General features: G+C 41.1%; 1 protein-coding gene across 2 annotated transcripts in view; it reads right to left on the bottom strand.

The window, feature by feature from the left end:
- The window catches only part of OLFM2 (olfactomedin 2), a 551,253-nt gene that overhangs the window by 119,181 nt on the left and 407,373 nt on the right, over positions 1 to 24,699 (bottom strand). For both annotated transcript variants that reach the window (XM_082255512.1, XM_082255513.1), the window contains exon 3: positions 10,957 to 11,109. In XM_082255512.1, coding sequence (XP_082111638.1) covers positions 10,957 to 11,109 — 153 coding nt within the window. The remainder of the gene's footprint in view (positions 1 to 10,956; positions 11,110 to 24,699) is intronic.

Raw genomic sequence — 24,699 nt, 5'->3', positions numbered from 1 at the left:
AGGGTCTGGTATGGATTTTGGGGGGGGACCCCACGCCGTTTCTTTTTTTTATTTTGGTGTGGGAATCCCCTTAAAATCCACATCAGACCTGAAGGGTCAGGTATGGACTGGGGGGACCCCATGCTGTTTTTTTTTTTTTTTAATTTTCTATTGCCTGCATCTTTTTGTTTACATTTCAGCTGTCGGTGGGGAAGCCTGCTGACAGCTGATGAATCATCGCTTGTTAAGGACACGGCGGCCAGCTTCCCAGGCCCACTCCTTAACAACCAGCTACTCTTCACACAGGAATCAAATTGGTTGATCATTTTTGTAACGATCAGAATTGGAATTGTTACAAAAACTTGGAATTCAGTACAAAAAGGAATAAACAAAAGTAAATTAAACACATTTAATTACTATTTAATTAGTTAGTTACTATTTCATTCAGAGATTCGGTTACATCAGAATCTCCAAATTAATTTGAACCAAAACAAATTGCACGAGTCTTCTTCCAGATCTATACATTAATCCAGTGTGAAACTTTGCCTCTGTGCAGGATCTTCCTTTAATAAAGTCCGGTCACTACTGCTGTCTCTCCTTGTGCAGGGTGACTGACTGGTCTTGTCTCCACCCCTCCCTGTAGTTTTCTACAGGCAGCCTTTACTGGGTCCCTCCCACAGCTCTGCACAGGCTTTGTACAGCACAGTGATGAAGTCATTACTTCTTTTACAAGGCAATACCTGGGTTCACAAGGGCATTTGGTGCACAGAAAGTGGATTTATATCCTTTGTAGCTATTGAGGAATATTTAAATTAAGGTTTTTGTGCCTGAAGTTCAGCTTTGAGTATTTGTAATGAATAGCTGGATTAAATTAGGTCTTTTATGTCTGCCTACACTTACATTTTAAAAGCTTAGAATCCTCTACATTTCTAAACTGAATCAGAAGCACTGAAAGGAATGGAGCTGGGTTCATCACACCATTAACACAGCATATGATCTGTTTATCTTTTTTTCATATTAATTACATACAGTGTTGAATGGATAAAGTTAGAATATCAATTTTCTAGCACAGCCCATATACGAAGAATTAATGAGTGCTTAGATGCAAATTAAATTGTGTTATGCCAATCACAATAAAACCCAGCATGCTTGAGAACATCAGCTAGCCAGTGGTGTACCTAATGTATTTACCACCTGAGATGGATCACTTTTTAACATCACTCTCTCGTGACATGATTATAAAGATGAGACAAGAAAGACAAAGAATAACAAGTTACCCTTTTTGGATAGTATGTTATAGGTTAAGAAGTTGGAGCGGCCTTGATATTGAAGTCTATATAAAACCTACCCATGAAGACTAGTATCTGCTTTTTGATTTCCACTACCTACTGTAACACAAGCTGGGAGTTATTTGAACTCCACAAAACTGGGCTGAGATGGTAACAACAAAGTCTACAGTATAATCAAAGAAAACAGACATCTCAGTAGTTCTCTGAAAGTTTGTGACTGCTCAAAGTGGATGTTCGTTCTAACATTCACAAGGTTAAGCAAAAACACAGACCAATCGAACCATGGGGAGAAGCAGAAGCATCCAAAAGACCCAACACTCACACACAAGTAAAATAACCTAGTATAATGTAGTTCCAAGTAATGAGGAACGCAAAGACCTGTGTTTTGGGATATCAAAATAACTTCTAAACAAGTGCATGCCTTAGCATAGGAGGATAAGTGCTGCAGGCTGGAATCACCATTTTTCCCATACCCTAAAGTGAACCTAGGCACATTAAAGTATTTAAGCAGTGAAAGTACTTTTAAACAAGCCCTCATTCAATTATGTAGCTATAGGTATTGTGGAGAAATATGTCCTTAAAATTCACAACACGGGCACTGATAGCTACGTTTTTCCCTTACTACTCTCTATCACAGCAGAATCGTGGCAGCTCAACGGTCCTGTTTTTCTAGCTGATGTTTCTATGTTTGAAATAAACTTAAACCCAACTTTAGGGCCTGTTCACGCCAAGTCATTAATATAATACTACCATGTGCTTTACCGCAACATTTATCAGCACACATTAAGTGCACTGATGTGATGTGGTACCACTTTTTTTAATGACATCCCATTGTACCTTTTTTAATGGACATAAATTGCAGTGCTACCCAACCCGTGGCAACTCATGTTAGTGTTTTTTTTTTGCAGCACGCCACACCACACCACGCCACACCACACCAAAAAACATGTTAGTGCATTACCATGCGTTCCATTGGCAATTTGCTTCCTGAATGACATGGCTCTTTGTGCAATGCATAGTGTGTAGAATAAAACACAGCCTTTGTTGCAATCTTTGATCTTTGAAAATTAATTACTTCACACTACATGCAGCTAGAGAGATCAGCAATGACCTGTTTAAAACTCTTACTAAAACTATTACTGCTTGTTAAGAATGGATTTTGCTGGGACCCCACGCCATTTTTTTTCTAACTTTGCTGTGGGGTTCCTCTTAAAATCCATACCAGACATGAAGGTCCCGGTACAGGAAGGGTCAGTATGGATTGGGGAAACTCCCACGCCGTTTTTTGGATTTCTTTACATGTTTGTATTGCTGGCAATTTAAATGTCTTTTTCTTTTTCTTTACAAATGTCCGTTTTGCTGCAGCAGGTTTAATACCCGGTACAGATGCGCCACTTTACAGGCAGACTAAGGGGACCCCCGTCCAGGCACTATATTTAAAGGAATTTTTCATTTTTATTGTTTTACTTTAAGCATTATTAAAATCATTGCTCTTGTATAAACTATCTTTTTAAAAAAACATTTTGATACATGTCCCCCAGGGCAGTACATGGGCCCCCATACCCTTTTTTTGGCCTTGTTGATAAGCCTGCAAAATGGGGAGTTTTGATTTTTTAAATGTGGGTTCCATAGACTTTAATGGGGTTCAAGAGTTCTGGTGCGAACCGAACAGGGGGGGTATTCGGCTCATCTCTATCATCCAGCCTAGTGGTATAAGCAATTAGTTGTTATTCCTGCAAAACAGGCAACTCTTGCTTCAGCATAAGCAAAAATAAATAGTGCATAGACTTGTGGCTAAAAGCAAAGATATGGCTCTCTGTCAAAATAACCCTTGCCCCATACAGGGTTTAAAGTCCCCACCTGCATCAGGGGACCGAAAGAGGTGATCTCCACAGCTCAGCTATGCCTCGGTTACAGACATCACACAGTCCTTACACAGCCTGCTCCGCAGTGTCCTGCTCCTCTTTCCCACCCAAAAACTCTCAGAGCCTTCAAATTCCGGGTCACATTTTAGGAATTAATAATTCCGGGAAAACTGTAAGTCAGTTTTCCTCTTTTGCTGGGTCCCTCCAAAACCCCTCACCCTACATTGGTGAGAATCCCTGAGTACTCCAAAATTGTACTCTTGTCATCCCCCTAAATGGGAAAACAACCCAAACAGCGGTGATATATACCGGTGTTCCAGGATTCGTCACTGCCATCCTGTACCCTGGGCAAAGGTTCACTTTAAACAAAAGGGATATTATTTTAAGGACAGGTAGGTGCATATTTTGGAAAGAGAGGAAAACTGGTTCGTAAAAGGCATGAAAGAGATGATCTAGGTCATACTGGAACAGCCATTTCTCAGTAGGGGTGGGGGGCCTTTGACATTATTTGACACCCATATATAATGTCATTTTTACATCTATACCTTACCAGTTTAATATGTCGTACTGCCATGTAACTCAAGCTATTAATATCTGTCCAGGTTTTCTTGGCACTATGGGTTTGAATAATGTAATCAGAGCATGGCGATTACCCATTATGTTCTTGGACAATTAACATTTGCCTTGACATAGTCTATGGTGTGGGATTAAGGCCCACCGCCTTGGGCCTTACTCATGTTGGATTGGAGTGGGGAATGGAGTGTGGTTATTCATCTGGCTATAAATACTTGGGTAGGTTCCTCACACCTATCAAAGCTGAAGAAGCTTCTTGGATAAGCAGCACATTTTCTGCAACATTATAGAACAAGTCTAGGCGAATATGGCTAACCAGGGCTTTTTTTCTCGCAAAATAGGTGCAGGAACCCCATTATAAGTCACCGATTTTCTTGGACCCTACCCACCATTCCATGGTTCTACCGCCTACCTACCTCCCAGTACTGCCCTTTTAGAGAATACAGAACCAAGTATCATTTAGTGGTGTTAAGTAATTTTTTGGGAATATGGTAATGATAACAAGAAAAGCAGTAAAATAGATTCCGTGTAGGCAACAACATTATAGCCCCTGGCCAGCAACAATAGATCCCTCTAACAACAATGAACCACCCAACAATAGACCCCCAGCAGCGACAACAGATCTCCCCGCAGCCAGCAACAATAGATCCCTCCCTTAACAGTAGATCTCTCCCAGCAAGAACTGACCTCCCCAGAAATATAAGACCCACCCTCAGCAACTGTAGGGGCCCCACCAGCAACCATAGACCTCCTCAGCAACAACAGAACCCCCTACAAAAATAGACCGCCTCCAGCTGGAATAAATATCCCAGCAGCCAGCATTAATAGACTCTGCAGCACACTCCAGCACCCCTTGCCATTACATACAGTCAGTGCTGGAGGTGCCGGAACTGCGTTCCTGCTGAAAAAAAGCCCTGTGGCTAACTACTACTGTTCATTAAGCTTGTCAAATGCTTTTTTTGCTTAGATAATTCACTACAGATATGCAAACACCCTCCCCTCTGTAATGGAAGTCTAGATAAACATTGTTAAACTCCTGGTTACATTTTATCAGTCCCAATTCTAATTTCTACTTGTCATACAGCCACAATGAACATCTACAGGAGCTGCGAAGACACACAGCTACCTGTACTGGTTGTTTGGTTCTGTGTGCGTCCTGTATCCCTTAGTGCTGTCTGCACATTAAGGATTCATAGCTGTTAAGCTGCCAGCTGCTTCCTTACTCTAAATCATGAAATGCAGCCAGATCCAGTCCTGCTGGAGCTGCACAAATTTAATAATCCTGAAAATTGATTAAGTATCTCAGCTGTGGCAGGATGTCTTGAGTGGGCGTAGGGACACTGTGAGGTCAGGGAGAAGTTCTGGAAATCCTATTTTTAAAAAAAGTAGAGAACAAAAACGCAAATATATGAGATATCGCCGTGTAATATCATGGCTTTATCTGTTTGCAGTACACATTATAGGATAAGGAGATTCCATCCTAGACTACTGCCTTTCGGTGGAGGCAATGGAAGTAGTTTGCATCGTAAATATGTGCTTTTATTTTAGGATGGCACAGTGGTGTAGTGGTTAGCACTTTCACCTAACAGCAAAAGGGTCACTGGTGTTAATCCCAACCACAACCCTGCCTGGAGTTTGCATGTTCTGCCCGTGCCTGCATGGGTTTCCTCCCACACTCCAAAGGCATGCTGGTAGGGTAATTGTCTCCTGTTTAAATTGGTCCTGATATGTGTATGTATGAATGTCAGTTAGGGACCTTAGATTGTAAGCTCCTTGAGGGTAGGGACTGATGTGAATGTATATGTAAAGCACTGTGTAAATTGACAATGCTATATAAGTACCTGAAATAAATAAAAATAAAATGTATTTGCAGTCAATAATTGGTTTGGTGCTCCGTCACTGCATACTTGAATGACAGGTTGTTTGTTCTAGTTAGAACCTTCACCACATTAACTTGCACTTACAACAGATTTGGATTTCCTGGTCTTCTCGAGTACAATTGATGTGTTTAGAACATTTCCAATATTTATTTGCTGGGCCCAACTCTCACTGTTATGTTTGGCCTTTGGGGGGACAGTAAATCATTGATCTTATTGGTTATTTGCCATTGCTTCCTATAGTGGATCCAATGTATTTGTTTATTAGTATTATTCATTTATTTTCCTTCCCATGCACTACCAGGTTTGTATAGCACAAAATTGGAAGTCAATACACTGCAGACCTACAGTACCAAAAATCACTACCGTAAGCCTAGAGGAATCTGGCAAACAAACCCATATTGTACTAAGTTTAATGGATGATGAGGAGCTAAAAGTATGCCCAGCATAAAATTCTAGAGCTGAAGATAATGCATACAGCCTGCCATACAGATGAATGGTTGTACGTGGCCATACTCTTGTAAGCCCTGATGCTTCTGTGCATCATTGTTTATTCAAGCATTTCCAGAACTTGGTATTTTGCATAGAAGCAGGGCCACTGATAAGGCAGTATAGCCAGCCCTCCTGTACTGGGCCCGGACCCCATCAGTTCAAAAGGGGGGGCCGGGCACCCGCTGAGCAGGAGGTCCAGCTGTACTGTCTTATTTCAGACACCATTCCTCTTCTGCCTCCCCTTGCAGCGCTGCCAGCTTCTCTTCTTCTTATTCTCACCAGCTTCACTGAAGGGGGATTGGTTCTAGCACATGCACCCCCTCCATCTGTTGTCCAGGGCCCCTTCCTCCTCTCATCGCTGCCGGCTCGCCTGCCGCCTCTCCTCTCTGCTGTGGGCACACAGGGGGATGTTTCAGGATAGAGAGCGGAAAAAAGGGGCAGGTATATATGTCATTTACTGGTCCCTTCCATTCCTAAATGAACACAGTGAGCAATCAGTACCAGTCACTCCTGTGTCCATTTGTCAATGATGCAAGTAAACTGTTTACTATGCTTCACTTAGTGATTGAACAAGAAACCTCAGAGCACTTCCTATTTAGTCAACCGTGCAGCTGAGGCTACAGTGAAAGGGACTGATAAATCTGTCCTCTCACCTTCGGCTGGGGGAGGGGGGCCCTGTCAGGTAAGCTGTATGGGGCCCCGTGATTTCTAACAGCAGCCCTGCATAGAAGCATCAGTGTTTACAAGAGTATGGCCACATGTAGCCACCCATGTATATGGCAGGCTGTACACAGCACCTGGGCTTCCTTGGGGTGGGAAAACACCCACAATTTTACTCTGGGCATATTTTCAGCCTCTTAGGGTATTTTCAAACTCGTGCGTCCAGGGAACACAAATAAAATCTCAAGCTTTCCTGCAAAGCAAATATATGTGCTGCCCTTTTTCAGACGTGTGGGGTTCCATAAATTCTTTTTTTTGAGTGTTTCTCACACATAGGGCAGCCTATTGAAATAAATAGGCTGCCGTACAAGCAGGGCCGTCTTTAATATTGATTGGATGCTGGGCAAACATTTTCTTGGGCCCCCAATGCAATTTTGCTCTCCACCTTCTCTGAGACATACAATAAACAGCAGCTAGACTCAAAATCTGTTTACTTAATCAGATCAGGCAGCAATTGCAATTGGTTGCCAGAGGTTACAGTGTATCATTACTGCTCACTGACTGACTGACTGCTAGAGGTTACAGCACACACTATGGCTCACTGTTTATTTGCTCGAGGTTACAGCACATGACTACTGCTTGTTGATTGGCTTCTAGAGATTACTGTACAATAATATTGCTCACTGATTGGTTGCTAGAGGTTACTGAACATCCTTACCACTCACTAATTGGTTACTAGAGGTTACTGCATATTATTACTGCTCACTGATTGGTTGCTAGAGGTTACTGCACATCCTTACCGATCAATAATTGGTTGCAAGAGGTTAGTGCACATCATTACTGCCCACTAATTGGTTTCTTGGTGCACACCATGGACTGGGGAGGTGAGTGGACCCATAAATAGATAGAAAACTCCAAGGGATACTAGGACTCCTGGGATTAGTGGCATTACTGGGGAAAGGGGGAGATCAGTGGCAATGCTGAGGCGTAGATGGGATCAGTGGCAGTGGTGGAGGATGGGATTAGTCAGGAGACAGTACACTGTGGTAAATTCTGAATCATGTAGAGCAAAGCAGGAAATCTTTGTCAAGTATATAGTGGGGGATTCTACACTGACCACCAATGTGAGGGGCAATTTGCACTGACCACAATGCAATGGGTGATTTTACGCCCCCCACCAATATAAAGAGGGATTTCTACACTGGCACCAATGTAATTGGAGCATTTTTACCAACCACCAGTATAAGGGGGAATATACAATGACCTCCATGTAAGTGGGAGTTTACACTGACAACCATTGTTGAAGAGGTTTGAAAATCCATTACACTGACCACCAATGTAAGGGCAATTCTGCACTTACCACCACTGTAAAGGGAAATGTACACTGATCACCAATGTAATGAAGAAGTTACACTGACAACCAAAGTAAGGGCGACATTTACACTGACCACTAGTGTGAATTAAAGGATTTTTCACCAAGCCCAATGTAATGAGAAGATATACACTGACCGCCAATGTAACTGAGACATTTAGACTGCATTCACATTTCTTGTGTCAGGAAAACATGCAAAATTGCTTTCCTGACACCACAGAAATGTGCTGCCCTTCACCTGGTACACAGCAGTGGCATTAATTGTTAATGACACCTTTACGCATCTGCTGAAATGTGCGTATTCACATCCACCAAAATTCAGGGTGCTGTGCCATCATGGTGTTTTGAAAAAAGGTTCCCCATCCAATTTGCTTACCTTTGCAGAACAGGCTGATGGTAGGCTTAATGACCTCAGTTGTAGGCAGGACTTTCAAGCCTTTACCTCCCCAGTGGGCAGCATTCAACAGAAGTGAAGGTGGATATGACCTCAGGGTGTCATGATATACATATGAATGCTTCCTCTATTTACATATCAATGCAGCTGGTACGTGGCTATTTACATATTAATGCCACACAATTTACATATCATTGCAGGTTATTTACAGGTAAACACAGGGTCTGCAGGTGAGTTATCTGTACATGGCAATAGGGCAGAGCTGGGCAGCTATGGGACTAAAACTTTAAGGGAATTAAAACAGGGATAGTTACAAGTATGAGGCAGATGCTTTGGGCCCCACAACAATGATGGGGCCCAGGGCAGCTGCCCCTTTTGCCCTGCCTTAAAGACGGCCCTGCGTACAAGTGATACATGGAAGAGTGTGGGTGCTCAAAAGGTGTAAATGGAGTATTCCCATTTGTGTGTATGAGACCTAAACCATTCACTGAATAATTCTAAGTAGTGTCTAAAAATTATTTAAAGAGGACACAGAGGGAAAGATATACTAAAGGCATTTACTGTAGGCTGTTCACCAAAAAGAATTTTACCTTTTGCCAGGGCATTTTCCATTAGCTTAGGGACCAAGGTAAAGCTCTGCTGACTTCCATCATCCAATCATGTACAAATAAAAAAATGTTTTTTTTTTTTTTTTCATTTTCTTTTTATTTGTCTTCCTTGGCCTTGATCAGGTATGCTTTGCAAAGAGATTTTTCATCACAATAACTAAGCTTAGTACAATTTACTTTTCTAAGTGAACATGCTCTAAAAGTAAAGGTCCAAAGTATAAGCCTACTGCATGAATCTCCCATGGTACATGCTGAGAGTTATAAAATATAAACAGAGTAAGCATCTAGTCCAACCCAAGGCTGTCGACCATCACTAATGTTTCCCTCCCGGGGATTAGTGAAACTGAAGGTGAAGATATAAAAAAGTTTTTACCAGCAGTATACAATTATGTATACAGGTGTACACATATATTTCCTACAATTGACTGGAAGCCTCACAAATGCCATTTGCCTGAACCACAGATTTGACCACGGGTTGTGCAAATAAGCCTACACTAGGGAATGACTGGACTGAGAGGCATGATGGGAAATTGCCCCCTCAACCAGTACAATAAGATATGTTGAGCTGATGGCCCTGAGTGTGGATACTTTCCTATTCAGACATTAATCAGGGTGGAATTCATAGTCAGTATCACATAGTGGCCATAAAATAGCTACTGGGTCCCTTTTCAGACTTTTGACCACAGCTTCCAGCACCTGCCCCTGAACAGCTCTGGGATGCCAAAGGAAGCTGATGCTCGTAGATGTGAAAAGACATGTCACAATAAACGATGTTCTAGCAACAACTACCTTTCACCAATCAATGAGTCACTAAAGCCTCGTACACATGCAACGATTGTTGGTCGATTGTCAGCTTGTTAGTATGATGCTTCCGACAACCGACTGCGACTTTTCGGCCGAAAAAAATCTGGTGTGCATGCTATAAAATTTTTGTTGGCCGTCAACAGAACGGCCGATTGTTCGTCAGTCAGTACAGATTTCGGCAGACAAAAATCAGATGAGCAAGACTGGGCATGCTCAGAGAAGAAAAAACACACGGAAAGTAAACCAGCACATGACATCACTTCTGAAGTTGGCTGTTGTTGGCCGAAAAAATTTGTGTGCAGTCTAGAGCACATTTCAACTAACACAACAACACTGGACAAAAGACGGCCAATTGGTCGGCCAACAATCGTTGCGTGTGTACGAGGCTTATGTTACACTTTGGGGTCCATTCTTGCTGTTACCATTTTCACAGCCGCTGCAAATAAGTGCCATAATGTGTGTAATATTTTTATTTACTATGGCCATCAACTTCATCTAGTGCCCATTATGCACTATATTCCTGATGGAGGTATTTTAGGAAAATAGCACAATATGCCCACTAGATGATAAGAAAATAAAATGACACACAATGTGACTAATATTTGTGATGGCTGTTTGAGGTATTCGCACAACAAATTTATTATAAACAGAGCTTTAAGTTTGACACATGATGTCCCTACCGTACAAGGAATCCATAGAAACCCCAGCTCAATGCTAATGAACCTATATGCATGCCCAATCAGTCCTATTTTGGCAAGACTACAAGACATAACTACATACAGAAAACCAAATTTATCCAAACTATACAAGACAACTATTAGGAAGAGGATAGAAGAGCATGCCAGCAATTAGCCAGTCTCAACTGTCAGCAAAAAGCATTAAAAAATGGTTTCAAAGCTGTGAAATTTACATTTTAGGAGTTCTAATTTCTTCCATAAAAGCTTTGCTACACAATGCTTTCCTTTCTGTTGATAATTGTAAACACTCTAGAGTCTAGACTTTGTTGGATTATCCCAGATAATGCACTGTTCATTTTACGGTACCTGAAAGCTTTTAGCATTAATACTTCTCTGGCTGTCGGTGGCCCTCAGCTTGGTGTCCATGACCTTCATTAGGGACTCAGTGTTGCGCACATACTGCAGATCTCGAAATGTTCGTAGGTCAAGGACCTCCATGGACTGGGAGATATTCTGTACCTGTGAAGGATACAAACAGTCAGGTTCTTTGTTCATTTATTTGCTGGGAAGTTTGACAGCCTTTGATATTTTGGACATGGTTTCTTCCCTATCTTATCTATCTATCTATCTATCTATCTATCTATCTATCTATCTATCTATCTATCTATCTATCTATCTATCTATCTATCTATCTATCTATCTATCTATCTATCTATCTATCTATCTATCTATCTATCTATCTATCTATCTATCTATCTATCTATCTATCTATCTATCTATCTATCTATCTATCTATCTATCTATCTATCTATCTATCTATCTATCTATCTATCTATCTATCTATCTATCTATCTATCTATCTATCTATCTACAGTTTCAGATACCCTAAAAATGTATTGAGCTTGTTCTGGCTTGCAAATTAATTTCTATAAAAGTGAGGTATTGTCTTTAAATCTTTCTAAATAAAAAATATGGTCCCCTCACATCTCCTTTTTTAGCGGCTGCCTACTCTTTTACTTATCTAGGTACAAAAGTAGGATGTGACCCCTCCTCGAGTGTTTGTTACCCTAAAAAAAAAACAAAGATCATGTTTCCTTATATCAGATTAAACAGCACAGTGCTTGTGCTGTCTAACCTGCCCCTCTGGAAACTGTAAAAAACCTGGCTGTTCTTGCCACTTCCTGTGTCCCCCTCTGTGTCCTGACCACAATAATCATGGCTGCTGAGCCCTGACTACCGTGGTCTGCCTGCGTGCCTCCGTCATCCGCTATGTCTCCTATCTGCTCTCCCCAATCCCTGCCTGTCAGCTCGAGAGTCTGTGTCTCTGTCTCAGCCCCCACCCCCCCCCACTGCTAATAATAAAAAAGTAAAATGTCACTGCCATCCCCTCTCTTTTAAGCTCCCATCCTGCACTGTATAAGTGTTTGTAAGAAACAATGCCTCTAAATACCTTTTTGTGAAGCATCTTCAGGCAGGTCATGTGACTCCCGGCCACTCTGATAACACAATCCAGGGCTACAGTGGGCGTGACTCCCGATTGACGTCAGAGGGAGAACTCGGCTCTTCCTGCTGTAGCCCTGGATAGTAGTAGCAAAGCGGCCGGGAGTCACGTGACCTGCTTTAATATACTTCACAAAAAGGTATTTAGACGCTTTCTTGAATAGTAAGGGCATTGGAAACATGCACAAAGCTACCCATTTCACTCCTGGGGAGATGCCATCTATTCAATAATCATTTGCAAAACTCTTGTATCCTCTACAAACGATTGGTCTATTACTCAGACATTCAGACATAAACACTCTGAACAAAGAATTAACATACTTTGAATGGCGTTCCAAAAACCACTTATAACTTTTACCAAGCTATTTCTCCCTAGGAGCGAAGGGGGGGGGGGGGGGCTCTATCTACTCTATCTCTGTTTTGCATCTCAATCTGTTTGTAAAGTCTGTCTTTCTGTCTCATACCTACTAACATCTTCCAGTTCCTGGGAAACTGTCACCCTGCCCACAGCCCGCACTTGCCATGCAAAACTTGGGTGGTCCAACCTAGATTGTGGGCACTTTCTGGGTGGACCCTCCTAGATCATGCCCACTTTTTGGTGGCACACTAGCTATGTAGGAACACCCACTATCCTCTCAACTAATACCCGTTTTTGAGTTACTGCACTTGCTTAATTAATTCAAATAAGAGTGATGCTGTGAACTTGGGACACAACCCGACTTGGGACAGAGGACTGAGATGTGGGACTAACAAGAAATCTGGGATAGTTGGCATCTATTCTATCTATCTATCTGGTATCTATCTATCTATCTATCTATCTATCTATCTATCTATCTATCTATCTATCTATCTATCTATCTATCTATCTATCTATCTATCTATCTATCTATCTATCTATCTATTTATCTTCCATAAACCTAACCTAAGCTTTTTATGTATACATATTCTGAATAAAAGTCCATCCATATACAGCGGGTAAAACAAGTATTGAACATGTCCCCATTTTTCTATGTAAATATATTTGTAAAGGTGCTATTGACAAGATATTTTCAACACGTGTTGGTAAAAAGCAATGCAATCCATACATGCAAAGAAACCAAAACAAATATGTTCAGAAATCAAGTTATATGTAATAAAATGAAAAGACACAGGAAGAAAGTGTTTAACACACGAAGAAAGGGAGGTGCAAAAATCCAAGACACCAGCTGAAATCTATCAGTAAGTAGAAAGAAATCCTGCCCCTTTTCAGTGCAAAATAATATCAGCTGGTTCAGTTTGATGGCCTATAAACAGGTGTCTCATTACCAAGGTGTCACACAAGATCCTTTTTACGATGGGTAAAAGCAAAGAACTCTTTTAAGACCTTCTCAACCTTATTATTGCAAAACATACTGATCACATTCTTTACAGAAGGATTTCTAAAACGTCAGAATGTTTCAGTGAGCACTGTTGGAGCAATAATCCAGAAGTGGAAAGAACATAATTCCACCATAAACCAGCCACGACCAGTTGTTCCTCACAAGATTTCTGACAGAGGACTGAAGAGTTTCCCAAGAGCCAAGGACCATGTGTGGAGAGATTCAGAAAGACCTGGAATTAGTAGGTACAATTGTTTCAAATGAATACAATAAGTAATGCATTCAACCACCATGGACTGTATGAACGCCCACCACGCAAAACTCCATTGCTGAAGAAAAAGCACGTTGAAGCTCATTTAAGGTTTACTGCACAATATTTAGACAAGCCTGTGAAATACTGGGAGAATATAGTCTGGTCAGATGAGACCAAAACTGAACTCTTAGGATGCCATAATACACACCAGAGGTCAAATTAATTTTAGAGGTGGGAACATCAGCTGTTTTTCAACATACTGTACTGGCAAACTTAATAGTATTGAAGGAAGGATGAATGGAAACATTTAGACATTTGATCAAAATGTATGTTTTTATGTAATAAAAATTTTAAAAAAAGTAATAAAAATGTGATTTGATAAAAATCTGCTGCCATCTACCCGGATGATGAACATGAAATGAGGGTGGATATTTCAGCAAAACAATTATCCCAAACACAAAGCCAAGGAAACTCTCAACTGGTTTCAAAAAATAAAATAAAGCTGCTAGAATGGCCTAGCCATTCACCTGACTTGAATCCAATACTAAAGCCCCGTACACACACAACGATTATTGGTCGACTGATAGTCCGACTTTTGTCCAGAGTTGTGTTTTGTTGGTTGGAATTTTCTCGCCCAACAAAAATCTGCTTCTGAAGTGATGTCATGTGTTGGGTTGCTTTCTTTGTGTTCTTTCTTATCTGAGCATGCCCAGTCTTGCTCATAAGATTTTTCCTGTCAAAATCAGTACTGACTGCACGAAAATCGGCCGTGTTTTGCCAACAAAAATTTTATAGTCTGCACACCAGATTTTTTTCGGTGTGTTGGAAGCATCATACTAACAAGCCGAAAATCGGACGCTGGCTTAAAATTCCCTGCCAATTTTCGACGCGTGTGTACGGGGCTTAAATCTATGGAAAGAACTAAAGATAAGAGTTCATAGAAGAGGCCCACAGAACCTTTAAGATTTGAAGACTGTTTGTGTGGAAGAATGGGCAATGCATGCGACCAGTTTCTCTATACAGGAGACATCTTGAAGCTGTCATTACCAACAAAGAATTTTGTACGAAATATTAAATAAATTTAATTTACCGTGTTCAATACCTTTTCCCTGTGCCATTCTATTTTATTACAAATAACTTAATTTCTGAACGTATTTGTTTTAGTTTCTTTGTATGTATGGATTGCATGGGTTGTTATTGACATGTGGTGAAAATTTCATGTCAATAACACCTTTAGAAATGTATTTACCTAGAAAAAAGGTGGCGTATTCAATACTTATTTTACCTGCATGTATATACATTCATAGAGTACTGTGTATAGTTCTGCATTTACCAAGCTTTTATTCTATATACAAAAGTCTTTCTCTTGTCCCAAGGTCCCAGCGCTTAATACCATGCACAGTGTATTTAACAAGATTTTTACATTATGAATACTTTAAAATGATTCTCCGAACTCATTCTATGCACTATACAATCTGCTGGCTCACACTCTATTCAATAAGCTTATTAACATGGCAAGGCCGGTGAACTTTCAATAGTGAACTCTGCCAATAACTTCAATATAGAAGAATAATACACAAATTAATACATTTATTGAGTGCTGTAAAATGACAAGCGTGTCATAATGGCTTTGACACTAATGGCAAAAGACAATGTCAAAAATGCTCTTTTTTTAAAAGAATATTCTGCTAAAATGTAGTAAGGATTCTAAAATGTTTCCTATATTAAAAAACAACAACAAAAAAACAGCAATTTAACAATTTAAATCTACATTAGCAATTTTTCTCTTCACTTGCCTAGCCCTTACAGAAATGTGGCCCCTAAGGATAATACAATATTATAACAGGTAAAGTTCCAAACTCTCTGTAGTTGGGAGATAATGGGATAGTTCTATTTCCCCATATCATTTTCTAATTAAATTAACCTCTGTTTAATTAAATAAGCAATGTTTTTACTTGATATTAATTGTTTAATTAAGCTGCAGTTAATTTAGGTAGTGAGTATCTGGGGAAACATAGGGCAGATCATTATGTCCCCAGTGAGATAGAAACAATTGCTGACTATGTAGAGATATTTAGATCTGTATTTGTGGAGCTGGGAATGTTTAGGTGCCTTGTGGTTTATCTGTAAACACATTCCTCACTATGGCAATTTATCTTAGGGCTATACAATGTCTATTCTCAGGTATTCCTATTTTATTAATTAAACATGTCCTAGATTGCAAATGTATATTATGTTTGTGTATCACCTGACCGCCATATCTATATGGGCTTGCTGGACATCCTATTATAAAGCCATAGGCATTGATATGAAGTTGCCCACCTTATAGGATGGCTTTTTGGAGGCTTCTGGAGTGTGTCTGTTGAAATTTGTTTCCATTTAACCACTTAAGCTTTTACCCCCTTCCTGACCAGGGCCTATTTTGCGATTCGGCACTGCGTGACTTTAACGGACAATTGCGCGGTCGTGAAAAGCTGTACCTAAACGAATTTGATGTCCTTTTTTTCCCACAAACAGAGCTTTCTTTTGGTGGCATTTGATCACCTGTGTGATTTTTTGATCATGCGCTATAAACAAAAAAAGAGCGACAATTTTGCAAAAATAACAATATTTTTCACATTTTATTTTATAAAATTCCCCCCCTCAAAAAAAATGTAAAAATCAAAATTTTTTAACATTTTAGGCCAATTTGTTTTCTGCTACATATTTTTGGTAAAAAAAAAAAAATCGCAAAAAGCGTATTTTTATCAGTTTGCGCAAAAGTTATTGCGTTTACTAACTAAGGTAAATATGTTTGTCATTTTTATTGTTTTTTTTTTTTAAACGAGTAATGGCGGCGATCTGCGTTTTTTTTTGCGGGACTGCGACATTGCGGCAGACAGATCGGACCCTTGGCTGACATTTTTGACACTTTTGGGGGTACCAGTGACATTACTACAATAATCAGTGCTATACTTATGCACTGTTACTGTAAAAATGACACTGGGAGGGAAGGGGTTAACTTTATTGGAGAGGGAGGGGTTAAGTGTGTCCCTAGGGGCGTGCTTCTAACTGTGATTGGATGTGGCTGTGTGTGTAACAGCAGAGATTAACGGTCCTACGTAGCAGGACCGTATAATCTGTGCTGTTACACAGGGGAGAAAGACAAGCGGCTTTGTTTACATTAGCCGCCTGCCTTTCTCCCGCTGTATTCGACGATCGCGAGTGACCGGCGGACATCAGGTCCACCGGTCACACGCGCGGGCTGCTTAGGGAACAAGCGGGGGCGGGAGCGCGCCTCCGGCGGTGCGCGCTTGCCCCCTATTGGCTCACAGGCTAGTGACGTACCCGTACGTCACTTTGCCTGTGAGGGGCTGTCCGCCGCCGTATATAGTCGGGCGGCGGTCGGCAAGTGGTTAATAAAAAAACCGGGAAAGGTCAGGTACCGATCTTGAACATGAAGAACTAGTTTGAATTCCATTCAAACCAAAGGTGTTGAATAGGACTGAGGTCAAGGACATTCAAATTCACACTAAACTCATGAAGCAATGGTTTTACGGAGCCGTTTTTATGGAGCTGGCTTTGTGCACAGGGGGTACATTCATGCTAGGACAGAAAAGGCCCTTCATCTTCATATTGCCACAGGAGGTCCAAAGTAGGACTAAGGTCATTGTAGGACCCCCTAAACCTGTGCTGTAAGAAACGTAGAGGCTGCTATTGCTCACCTCTTTATCTGGAAATGCTGGCTGCCAGTGGCTTTAACAATTTGTAAGTCCCTGAAAGACAGCTATTTTTTTTTTTTACATCAAGAGCCCTGACTTTTCCCTGACTTCACTTACTACAGTCGCTCAAAAGATATTGAAGGCAGAAAAACAGGCTTGGAGTGTAGCTGAAAGTTGAAAAAGCATTCTTCACATTCCAGACACACAGGACTCCGGGGAGCACAGCTACTGCATGAATATATGCTACAATATTGGCAGCTAAGAATTTAACTCAATACTCAAAAACTACACAGAAATGATAACATATCCTGAGATGTCTGTGAAAATTCTTATTTCCAAGTCATGGGGTTAGCTGGCAGCCGTTAGTCACATTTAACTTAAATTGCTTTGTACCGTTAAAATCAACTCCAGTTGAAAGTGACTAACTACTAGATATACCCTGTGATATGTCAGAATTCTAAGATTTGGAAGGTGATTTACTAAAGACAAATAGACTGTTCGCTTTGCAAGGCAAGTTGCACTTTTCAAGGGAATTTACCCTAGAACATAGTGAATGAGGTAAAGCTTTGCCAACTTTCACCATCCAATCATGTACGAGCAAAAATGCTTTCTTTCAATTTTCCTTGCATGTGATTGGGTATTCTTTGCATAGTGCAATTTTGCCACATTTACTAAGGCCTTGCAAAGTCCAACTTCTCTTACATAGTGAATAGTCTTTTTTTTTTTTTTAATTGAGAATTCTGCCGATTTATTAGTAAAGAATTTCCCATAAATGTAGATCACATTCTTCCAGGTAAGGATTATAAAGAGTTCAGAAATAAAAAGTCCAGACATCTCTCGCATGCATACTCCCTACTTCTCCTGGAGTGGAAGAGTCGCGGCCTATAAAATGTTTATACTGCCCCAAATACTGTACCTCTTCAGAGCACTTCCCATTCACTTTCCAGCGACACATCTTCTCAAGCTGTCTAGGCTGATGTCGGCTTACATTTGGGGAGGTAAGCGCCCCAGATGCGCAGCTTCAATTTTAGTTAAGAAGGGGGAGCATCCGTCCCTGACATAGCTACCTACTACAGAGCTACAATACTGGCCCAACTGCGACAATGGCTCACGACCCCGGAACCGCCTATGTGGGTGGAACTTGAGCGAGATGTGTCGCCGACGAGAGACCTGAGAACCTTGCTCCTGAGTGACAGGTGGAGGGAATGGAGGCTCGTAGACCTACCGCCCACGATGCAAGCAGCCTTAAGGGTGTGGCGCCTGTCTCCGGTGTCTCCGGACGTACGGGATATTACTGCCTCGTGCACACTGCCAATCGATATTCTTGCCCGATATATATCTGATCTTCCCACGCACCTGCTAACTCGGTGGAATATCTCCACTATTAACTCACTATATGCCTGTGGATCCCTCACCCCCATTAAGGATTTAATTCAAAAATACAACCTGCCTCAACATATGTACTATCACCTTCTGCGCATATCTCACTTTTTGCGGGACCATCCCCTGCGATCGATCTTGGTCGATGGCAGGATATGGGACCTTCTCACGAACACACTGCCGAAAACCCCCAAACTATCATACTATTATGATGTTCTGTTGGATAATTCTGAGTTCTACAAAACCACTCACATGTTCCGATGGGATAAAGACCTTGGTACTGCGTTCTCTATTTCTCAGTGGAAGTCTGCCCTCACAACCATATACAAATACTCGCACTGCGCAAATCATTGGGAGATGTCCCAAAAAATTACGAATAGGTGGTATTACACACCTTACCGCCTGGCGGGCTTCTCTCAATCCTACTCTCAACTTTGCTGGAGGGAATGCTCTCAAGTAGGGACTCTACTCCACGTTTTGTGGTCCTGTCCTTCATTGACGAGCTACTGGCACCAGATATTTAGATATGTGTCCTCTCATACCGGGTGCATATTAAAACCGACCCCAGCATTAGCCTTACTACACATGGGGATTAATGACATACCGGCCCAATATAGGCCCTGGGTTACAAATGTTTTACTTGCGGCTCGCACATCTGTGCTCCGCAGATGGAAAACCAAGGAAGCTCCAAATCTGACGGATGTGGTTCAGCTACTTAAAGTTAACTACCAATTTGAAAGAGCTCTGGCAATAAATAGGCTACAATTGCAATCCTTTAATGCTTGTTGGGACTTTTGGGCCATGAAGCCACCCTGAGTTAATGTTGTCTTACTGTTGGATGTGACATACTTGCTTGCATTACTTGCGTTATTTGCTTGACTTGATTGATAACATGTCATACGTGTTTATAGCGGATGTTACTGCTCATTGTTACAATGTTGAGAAATGATTTTATTTTACTTTCTTCTTATTTCTCTGTTATGTCTTAAAAAATTGAATAAAAACTATTTGCAAAAAAAAAAAAAAAAGAAATAAATAAAAAGTCCAGAGAATTTGGCTATTTCTTTGACTGAGCTTCCAGCAGATCCTTGGCTTGGTTCATTTTGGCTGTGATGTATGGAGATCCGCCGACTTTGGCAGGGTCTGTATAGCTTGCTTCACTTGAGGCTCCAGGTGATTGAAAGCTTGTAGAACGTAACGGTCATTAAAGGCTGTCCTCTTACATTTGATGTCACTGGGGTGTGACATGTCTATTGGAGGAGGGATAAGAGGGGCGGGGCCTGTGGTGCCGAGCGATCCATCTTCATCTCATAGGAAAGAGTGCAGAGTCCGGGGGAGATCCCGGAACCCCGGAGGAGGCACCACAGAACATTCTAGAAACCGGAGCTCCCGCTCCCTCCGTCCTCTCCGCTATCACACCTCCCACATCGTCTCCATAGCAACCCGTGAATAGTCTTTTTATCTTTTGTAAACCCCAAATTTTGGAAACCCCATTATTTTGGCACTCAGGCATATTATATTAAAGTTTAGAGATATTATCTCAGAGTACGTTTTTTTTAGTTAGTCCTGGTGCTGTTTCATCGAGATGAATCCAAAGTAGATAAGGCCAGCTAAGTTCAGACAAACCAGCTGATCTGCACTTCACATGGACTTTTTGGGTCAAAAGAGTCTAGAGAAAAATTCACTACTGCCCTAGCAAAAAAAAAAAAAAAGCCGGAGCTCCTGTCCCCTGTGTGATCACCCGTCACCCTGGAGTATCCAAGCTGGTTCAAGTTGTTACTACTGCAGGGGGTTATGGGTTGAAATCTTGCACCGTTTGATGTCACTGGCCTAAAAAATGTGCAGGAAAAAGATGCATATACTTTCTTAGAGGACAGACTTCCATCGATAGGGTTTTTAGCCTTTAGTGAGGACCACTAGTAAGTGGTCTTTTAAATGACTTTTTACTAGTTCACTAATATGTTAAATAATGCAATACACTGCATTGAATCACTGGAAGAACAGATTGTCATTTCCTCTTTCATCTCTGCTCTTCTGTAAGTTCAAACTTAGTGGATATCAAAATTTGCATTCTGATGTTCAAAATATGCAAAACATAAAGGCACTGAAGTTGTTGTTGTTACTGGAATGTTTAGATGTTTAAAGTGTGTCAAGTTTTTGGATAAAGAAGTTTACCGTGTATTGGTTTGCTACAGGGCCAGTTGGAAAATACTATAGGTATATGACTGAAGTCATCTAACCCATTTCCAACTACAAAGAAACGACCAAAGACGCCTTCTAGAATAACATCTACAACTACATGGAAGCAGAAGAGTCAATCCAAAGTGTTGTTCTGATAGAATTTTTTCGAAAACACAGAGAAAACTATTTGGTGTGCTATGTACACAAATAAATGGCAGCATGGATGTTTTTCTAGAGGTCACCTGCCATACTACAGATTTCTCTCTACAAGGGTTTAGCATTTTGGATGTAGGTATGTATTTATATTTGGATGTATGGATGTATATTTTGCTATTTCAAAATGTGACTTTTCAAACATGTGCAGACATGGTGTCATTCGGTCGATTATGTGCTTGACCTACAGATTAAAATGTAAAATCTCTTCTCTCCTAAAGTCTGAGAAGCATGAACAGTTTGCTAGCATTGGTGACATAGCAATTAATTAAAGCTCTTAAACAGACCTTGGGGATAACCTAGGAGTTCAGGTTTCCATATAAATAATGGCACTTCTGAATGTTCTTGATTTTTCTTGAATGGCTCTTCAGTCTCTAATAAATGCACATATATATTAAATTATTAGTTATATTATGGCACTTTTCCACTGCAAGTACCGGCTCGGCTCTACTCGGCCCTGCTTGGCCCTGTTTGCTTTTCCACTGCTGGTACCGCATGGTACGGTGTTGGAACGGTTCGGTACGGTACGTATGGTTTGCTTTTCCACTAAAGTAGTACTAAAGTTAAGTGGGTGGGATAACAACGGGGTGGGTGGTATTCTCTGACCAATCAGTGGCTAGTAGTGACTGCATGCAAAGGATTGTGGGATATGGTACCGGGTATGATACCTGTTGGAACCACAATCGAGTAGGTACTGTTTTTGAGAGCCGTACCGTTCAGTTCCATGCAGTGGAAAAGCGCCGCCGTACCGTACCGTACCGAACCGTTCCTACACCATACCATGCGGTACCAGCAGTGGAAAAGCACAAAAGCGAGCCGAACCGTTCGGTTCCATGCAGTGGAAAAGCGCCATTAGCAACTCTGCACTGCCAAAGTTACCACCATAGAAGCCTATAAGGTTACATTAGAGCTGGTGCAAGTTGCTCTGTTCACAAGCTCCCTAAGTGGGGTTCTTCTGTGGAGCCTTGAGACTTCTAGGTTTGACCTTACTTAGAACCTAAATAATTAGGTGCCCTATTTGAACTTATTCAGGGTCTTACCAACCTGACCAGACAAGCCATTTTGGCTACATACAGCCCCAAAAATAACCTTAGATACATACATATTTATTCCTATTGTAACCATGTTGAATACTTCAAAGGCAACCACCAAGTGTATTAGGGAAAGTTGAAAAGAAGTGCTTAGGTAGTGGTAAACAAGTAGGTAGATAACTACTGACAGATTTGTGACAGAGGCTTTCCATATTTAGTGCAGTTATCCTGGCAATGCAGTTTTTTGTAAATGGATGCAGAAATATAGATACAGTAAAACCTTGGATTACGAGCATAATTTTTGTTCTGGAAACATGCTTGTAGTCCAAAGCACTCGTATATCAAAGCGAACTTCCCCATAAGAAATAAAGGAAACTCAGATGATTCGTTCCACAACCAATTATTCATAAGTCCATCAGTTTTAGTCCATATAAAAAGATTATAGCAATGTGATAGGTTGTGTGACCATAAAATGTCCATCCAAAAATAGCGCCTCCACAAGAGGATTAGAAGCAAAATCCAGCAGGAGTTACAGAGTATAAAAGAGAAGAGAGGCGCCTCTAAGTGTAACAACATGATTACATTTAATGAAGGTATAACAGTTAGCAACTCACATGGTTGATGATTAAAAGAGGCACATCTAAGAATGTAGGCATCTGGGGTAACGCTGTCCACATAGACCATCCCCCACACCGCTGGCTCTCACCGCCGTCAGTCTGCAATTGTGACCGGGAAGACTACCCTGCAGTAGAGTGATCTGAAAGAGAGGCGTGGAGCGCAGTGTGGAAGGTATGATGTCGATGACGGTGCAGAGGACGGTCTACGTGAACAGCTTCAGTTCGGATGCCTGCATACTTAGATGTCCCTGTTTTAATCATCAACCATGGGAGTTGCCTAAATGTTGAACCTTCAATAAATGTAACCATATTGCTACACTTAGAGGCGCCTCTCTTCTCTTTTATACTCAGCTATGACATGACTCTACTCTTATATCAAGACATCGCTTGTTTATTAAGTCAAACTTTATAAAACAATTTTGCTTGTCTTGCAAAATGCTCTCAAACCATGTTACTCACAATCCAAGGTTTTACTGAATATAATGTATGCTTGTAAAAAACTCAGGCTGCTTTGGCATTGGTGCTCGTGTAGTCACTAATCGAAAAAAATCAATACAGATTTAGTTTTTACATTACCTTGAAAAAGTATTCATACCCCTTGAAATCTTCCACATTTTGTCATGTTAGAACCAAAAACGTAAATGTTTTTTATTGGGATTTTATGTTATAGACCAATACAAAGTAGCACATAATTGTGAAGCGGAGGGAAAATAATAAATGGTTTTCAAACTTTTTTTACAAATAAATATCTGAAAAGTGTGGCATGCATTTGTATTCAGCCCCCCTGAGTCAGTAGTTTGTAAAACCACCTTTCGCTGCAATTACAGCTGCAATTCTTTTTGGGTAGGTCTCTACCAGTGTTGCACATCTAGAGAGTGAAATGTATGCCCATTCTTCTTTGCAGAATAGCTTAAGCTCTGTCAGATTGGATGGAGAGCGTCTGTGAACAGTAATTTTCAAGTCTTGCTACTTCTCAATTGTCAATTCTCAACTGTGGTTGGGTCTGGACTTTGACTGGGTCATTCTAACACATTAATATGCTTTGATCTTAACCACTCCATTGTAGCTTTAGCTGTATGTTTAGGGTCTTTGTCCTGCTAGAAGATGATCCTCCACCCCAGTCTCAAGTCTTTTGCAGACTCTAACAGGTTTTCTTCTAGGATTGTCCTGTATTTGGCTCCATCCATCTTCCAATCAACTCTGGCCAGCTTCCCTGTACCTGCTGAAGAAAAGCATCTTTACAACATGATGCTGCCACCACCATGTTTCACGGTGGGGATGGTGTGTTCAGGGTGATGTGTAGTGTTCATTTTTCGCCACACACAGCATTTGGCTTTTAGGCCAAAATGTTCAATTTTGGTCTCAACTGACCAGAGCACCTTCTTCCACATGTTTGCTGTGTCCCCTATTGGCTTCTCGCAGACTGAAACTGAGTCCTTTTATGGCTTTCTTTCAACAACGTCTTTCTTCTTGCCACTGTTCCAGAAAGGCAATATTTGTGGAGTGCACGCCTGAGCTGTGGATCTCTGCAGCTCCTCCAGAGTTACCATGGGCCTCTTGGCTGCTTCTCATGTAATGCTCTCCTTGCATGGCCTGTCAGTTTAGGTGGACGGCCATGTCTTGCTAGGTTTGCAATTGTGCCATAATCTTTCCATTTTTGGATGATGGATAGAATAGTACTCCATGAGATGTTCAAAGCTTGGGCTATTTTATTTTAACCTAACCCTGCTTTAAACTTCTCAACAACATTATCCCTGACCTGTCTGGTGTATTCCTTGGCCTTCATGATCCGGTTTGTTTACTAAGGTTCTCTAACAAACCTCTAAGGGCTTCACAGAACAGCTGTATTTATACTGAGAGTAAATTACACACAGG

The sequence above is a fragment of the Pelophylax lessonae genome (assembly GCF_965119305.1).
Source record: "Pelophylax lessonae genome assembly, chromosome: 4".
NCBI classification, from domain to species: Eukaryota; Metazoa; Chordata; class Amphibia; order Anura; family Ranidae; genus Pelophylax; species Pelophylax lessonae.
This window is presented reverse-complemented; position numbering and strand designations above follow the sequence as displayed.